Below are 6,000 nucleotides of genomic sequence, written 5' to 3'. Positions count from 1 at the left end.
GTCGGGGCACCTTTATTACCATCCAGATATTTAACAGGTGCCCAAAGGTGAAGCTAATTTATTCCCAGAGAGTTTAAAGAGAAGACTCATCTTTAAATGACTACAAAAAGTATCCCACCATAACAGACACAATTTAACTACTGCAATAATTTTGAGAGAAGAGAATGTTTTGCTGCTATTTCCTCTAGAAGCAATGCTCACTATTTAAATCAGGAACATTCAGAAGCAGCGAGAGAACTTAGCAAACCCCAAATACATCCTCATGCAATCCATATTTACGTGGGCAACTGCCTATCACGGCCAACTGGATGGCAATTTTACTGCTGAAGTGAGTCCAGGCAAAAGGCTCAAGCAACACAAGAGCTGGGAGGGACTCTGGAAACCAGCTGGTGACTAGCTAGATACCAGTGCGCAGCCCCCGATTTACTGAGGCGGTGAGATTCACGGAGTTCCAAGACCTCCAGAAAAGCATTCCGTGCTAAAAGGCCTTCCCACCACTAGAAATCAGTCTATCCCTTTCGCCCCCTTTCCACTCCTTCTCTTGCTCTCTCTCCAGCTGCTTTCTTCCTTTTCAACACATTTTTTGAAACGGTGGTGAACAAAATAAACACGAACACGCCTTCCGAACAGATTAAAACATAATTAAACCAAGAACCTGATCCTTAGCGCTTCCCCTGCCACGGTCCACGCCCCGGGGCGTTGGAGAAGGTTCTGGTGAGGCGAGGGTTGGGGAACGCAGGGACGCCCCGCGGACGCGTGTTCCCCGCCAGCAGCAGGGGGGGGCGCCCTCAGCGAGTCTGCGCAGTGCACAGCTCCGCGGGTCTCCTAGCGACCCGAGAGGCGGGGGAAACACACCACCGGAAGCCGGGTGGGCAGCCGGGGAAACACGGCTGACCGCTAGCGGCTGTTCGCACCCGCGGCGCGGGCCCGGGTGTCGGTGAGCACGGACTGCAGGCCCTGGTAAGCGCGCGCACGCGCGCGGGTGGAGCGTGGGGGGAGCCTGCGCCCCCTGCTTGCTGCGGCTGGGGGCGGGGGATGGCCGGGGGCGGCGGAGTACCCAACTCCCTTACCTCCTCATGGTCCCCCGCAAAAATAGACCATAACCAGCGCGCGACGTTCCTCAACGCCAAGGACACCTTTTTTTTTTTTTTTTTTGGTTATTCTCAGAGTCCCCCAGAGGATGTAGATGAATATACCCATTCCAGATGGGAAACTGATGGCCATAGAGTCCTCTGCGGAGACTGGTTTAGCCTGCGACCTGCCCTTCTCCGGGTTAGACAGCACCTGGAGCCTTGGCCACCCAGCTGGTAACTGTGGCCAAGCTGAGCCCGTGTTTGGAGAGTACCTCGGGTACTGGGGTGGTCTGCTGCTGTTTTGAATGTGTTGATCTCGGAGAGACAGCAGTCAGCTGTCCTGAAGAGAGATCTTAGTTCCCTGCCCAGGAATTGAACCTGGGTAGCCTGGATGAAAACCAGGAATCCTAGACACCAGGGACTAGAGGCTAGAAGCAAAGTTCCCCTGGCTCTTACCCCCATTGAAAACAAGAATGTTTCAAGGAGGCAAAAACTGTAAAAACAGATACAGCGTTTATTATTAGAGACACAGCACAATGTATGGGAGAGCACACACTGAAACAGTTTATTTAAGTCAGGAGCTAGGCAGAAATACACACCCAGGGAGAAAGGGTATGGGCGTCCTCTCTTAATGAGGAGGAGACAGTTAAGTCAGAAACTAGGCGGAAGTACACAACCGGAGAGGAGTGCTGGCCTCCTGATTGAGAAAAGCAGTGAAGAGGTGATTTAAATCCCTTCTATAGGACAGTCCTTCCAGGTCTTTGTTTACATCTGGCCAATTATCTTGCTTCTTCCTTCACACCTGACTGGTCCTAGGATGCTCCCCAACATGCGTGTGCAATATTCTGCTAAGATGGATCCCACCGCAGAGGCCTGTGGGTGCATGTCCACACTTACTATGGGGTGGCGCCCCCTCCCTTTTTGACCCCCAAGGAGCCTTCCTGCGCATGTGCAGAAAGGGAAGTTTTCCTGACCTCAGGAGTGGTCATCTTATCTCTTTACTTCAGCAGAGCTCAGCTTCTGCCACTAGCTTTGTCCTTGGAGCGTCTGGGGGGAGAACAAAGCTTCAATTTTACTCCACGTGACAGACACCAGCTGTCCAGCCCAGGGGCCCATCTGTCTCCTACCTCTGTCACTGCCGCAGGACAGGAAGCTGAGGCTTTCTGCCTTTGCTGATTCCTCGAGCTGCTTATGAGAATGGAATTCGGCTCTCTTGTAGGCAGCACGATGTGATGGTTAAGATTACAAAGTCTAGAATCAGAAAGGCTGGAGTTGAAGGCCAGTTTTCCTCTTGTTTGACTGGTGACCTTAGGCAACTTAGTTGCTGTTTCTGGACTCAGTTTTCCTACCTGTAAAATGGGGACAATAAAAGGAATCAGCTTTATAGGATTGTTGTGAGGATTTACTGACATAGCACCTGTGAAGCAGTTACTGCCACATACATGCACTGTGTACATGTTAGCAATTATGAACTCTTTGAGAATCTCTCCCCACCCCCATTTTCAAACTGTTTGCTTTGAAATAATTATAGACTCACAAGAAGTTGCAGATATAGTGCAGAGGCCCCATATACCCTTCCTCCAGATGCTTCCAGTAGTACCATCTTGCATAATGATAGTACATTACCAAAGCAGGAAATCAGCACTGGCGCAGTATATGAATTAGACGGTAGACTTTACTTGAATTTCACCAGTTGTCACTTGTGTGTGTGTGTGTGTGTGTGTGGTTCAGTAAAATGTTGTCATGTGTATACATCAAGATACAAAACTGTTTCCTCACCGCAAGGGAACCACTTCATGCTATCCCTTTATTATCATTCATTTTCCCACCCACAACCCTTGGCAACCACTAATTTGGCCTCCATTTCTATAATTTTGTTCTTTTGAGGATGTTAGATAAATAGAATAATACCTTTATTAAAGGTATAAAACTTTTGAGATTGGCTCTTTTTCATTCAGCGAAAGCCCTTGAGATCCATCCAAGAGATTGTGTGCATCAAGTTAGTTCATTTTTACTGCTGAGTTGTATTTCGTGGCATGGACGTACCATGGTTTATCCATTCATGTGCTGAAAGACATTCAGGTCGTTTCTAGCTTTTAGCTATTACATATAAAGCTGCTATGAACATTTGCGTACAGGTTTTTGTGTGAACATAAGTTTTCATTTCTTTAGGATAAATGCCTGACACTCTTTTGCACTTCTTAAAAGTGGAAATATCCAAGTATCATATAGTGACTGTGAAATAGTAAACGTTTAGAAAAAATGTTTTATTTTCTGGGTCAAGCAAAATTTTTCATGAACTTAACAGAATGCAGAGTGGTAAGCTTATCAGCTATGAGAGGTAAAGTGGGGTCATGGGAAGCCCTCCAGCCAGATCGGTTGCCTTATTCACCTCTTTGGAACTCAGTTTCCTCGTTGAAAAGTGAGGAAGGTGGACTAGATTTCTTTCAAAGTTTCTGCCAGCTCTAACAATCTATGAGGTTTGAGCTAGCTGCCACACTTTCCCCATTTTAAGTGGTATGACTGTCCTTAAGTAAAAATATTGGTTATCAGATTTGATTTTATGAAGTGCTTGTGTGATGTATTAGGATAATGAGAGACCTGCCATTAAGCTGCTCAGGTTCCAAGTCCTGACTTTGGCCATGGCTGGATATATTAGATTATCCAGGTCCCATTTTCCTTCCTATTTGTCCATCTGTCTCTTCCATCTTAGCTTCATGCCCTAACTACTCAGTGCAAACAGGGGTCTGATGGGTAAAGAAACAGAGTGAAGCAGGCTGCATATGAGGCAGTAGGGAGTGGTAGAGACTGTGAATAAGAGAGCATAGGACTTGTCTAAAAGATGGCAGCCCTTATACCAGTAATGGCTCCATGGATAGGTGGACCCAGTGTCCCCAGAGCTCCTGATTTCTGTTCCAGATTATTTGTGTGAACTTTTTTATATGTCAGAAGCTCTGGCATAGTGGTTAAACACCTTTCTCCAGAGGCACACTACCTGTATTAAAATTTCAGCTCTCCCCCTTATCAGCTGTGGGAACTTTGACAGGTGTTTGGTTTTCAACTTCTTTGTGCCTCAATTTCCTTATCTGTAAATGGGAATAATATTAGTACCTACTTCATAGGAGTGTTATGAGATTAAAATAAGTTAATTCATGTAAAGCACTTAGAACAACACGTGTTATATAGAAAGTTCTCAATACATGTGAACTCTTATGATTCTTATTAAAACACAAATGGGATCAAATGACAGGTCTGTGGGCCTGATACAGTCCATGAACAACCAGTTTGCAACCCTTGACCCCGAGTTTAGAGGAGAAATCGAGGTCCACAAAGGTTAAATGAAGGGCGAAGGTCATGCAGCTAGCTAGGGGCGAGGTGTCACTGTGTCCAAGTTCTTCCCACTGCACTGTGTCCCTTTAAAGGATAAGAAAGAGTCCCAAGAGGGGTCACAACTTGTGAGTATTCTTCACAAAGAGACTGGATAGCTGGATGGTGGTGACAGCACCACCAAATGTAATAATGGATTACATTTACACATAGTGACACGGATGAGCCTTCGTGGTATCCTGCTTGGTAAGCAAGTCACAGAATAGTACCATTTACGTACATGAAGGATACACAGGTCTTATAAGGATGTCTGCAAACAACGGGTACATTCCAAATCTGTTAAGAGTGGTTTTGCTTGTGCAGGGGAGGGCAATGACGGTGGGCTATGGGAATAACGTAGAATAAAGAAAACAGGAGAGGGGCCTTGCACAGACCAGCGATAACGTGCCATGAACCAGGACTATGATTAACTCAGACTTCGCCACGTGACCCTCCCTTCCCCCACCTCTCCTCCTGAAACAGGTGGAGACCAGCCTGCTCACAACCTCCTTCTCCCATCCTTGTGGTCCTTGTGGTCCATAACACCGGCACGTTGTCTCGCAGGTACAGAGAAGATCTGCCGTCCAAGTGCTTCACAAAGCACGGGCGCAGGTCGCCACGCCCCACGTCACTGAACAGCCGGCGGTGGAGGTTTGTGAGAACGGGACTGGATGACTTCCGGAAAGGCTGCCCGCCTTGCGGAGCTGTGATCACTCGGGGCCCTGAGGAGGGCTTTCTCCCCCAGATTTATCACAGAGCTCCCCGACCTGCCCCGAAGAGGAGCCAGAAGGACATGCTGCCTAGGGAAGCAGCCCTGCGTTCCACGCTCTCGCCGGCCCGCCAGGCGCGGAAGGACTTCCTGGCGGACGTTGAGGCCCATCCGACCCCGCACCCCTCGGCTCCCTACCCGGACCTGGAGGAAGACATGCCCGCAGAGGTGACCACCCGGGGAATATTGCTCCTTAGATGCCTGGGGAGTTCCCTCCAGGGGGAGAGGGTGATGAATGTGTCCCCAGGGGGGCAGTTCTCCTGGGGTTTGGAGCAGTCTTCTAAGACGTGCAAGTGGCAGCAACATACCCGCCGCTCCCTGTGCTTCCTATGAGGCCATCCAACTTACAAAGGCCCAGCAAACCAGAAGTGTCCGACTTGTTTACCCCTGAAGCTCTACCAGTCTACTTTGCTTGTGACTTTTTAGGGGGAGAATAGAGTGGAGGAATTGTCCAGTCTTGCTTCTGTCACGTTAGCCTGGTCTTGGGAGTGTCCGTGAGAATTATTAACTGATGGCTAGAAAGGCACCTGCGCACCTGAAATGTCATGGGCAATTTCACCAGATTGCCAAGACTAGGGCTGGGCAGCAGCTGCGATATGTCACCTCTGTCCCAGGCTTCTTTTAAGTTGCAGGTCTAATGTCCTTCGCATACGTCTCTTGTCCTTATAGCTCAAAATGGCTTCCACACCTCCAGGCATCGAGTCTGTCTTTCAGACAAGAAGGGGAAGGGGCAGAGTTTAAAAGTTGCATGTCAGCTGACTCTTTTAATTAGGCAAATAGTAGCCTTCCCAG

General features: G+C 48.4%; 1 protein-coding gene across 1 annotated transcript in view; it reads left to right on the top strand.

The window, feature by feature from the left end:
- Positions 1–865: 865 nt before the first annotated feature.
- The window catches only part of FAM47E (family with sequence similarity 47 member E), a 30,712-nt gene continuing 25,577 nt past the window's right edge, over positions 866–6,000 (top strand). The window contains exons 1-2 of the mRNA XM_082653921.1: positions 866–960; positions 5,004–5,376. Coding sequence (XP_082510047.1) covers positions 5,233–5,376 — 144 coding nt within the window. The 5' untranslated portion in view covers positions 866–960; positions 5,004–5,232. The remainder of the gene's footprint in view (positions 961–5,003; positions 5,377–6,000) is intronic.

The sequence above is a fragment of the Grampus griseus genome (assembly GCF_964374135.1).
Source record: "Grampus griseus genome assembly, chromosome: 4".
Taxonomy (NCBI): Eukaryota; Metazoa; Chordata; class Mammalia; order Artiodactyla; family Delphinidae; genus Grampus; species Grampus griseus.
Note: the sequence above shows the minus strand (reverse complement) of the source record. Positions and strands in the feature narration are given on the sequence as shown.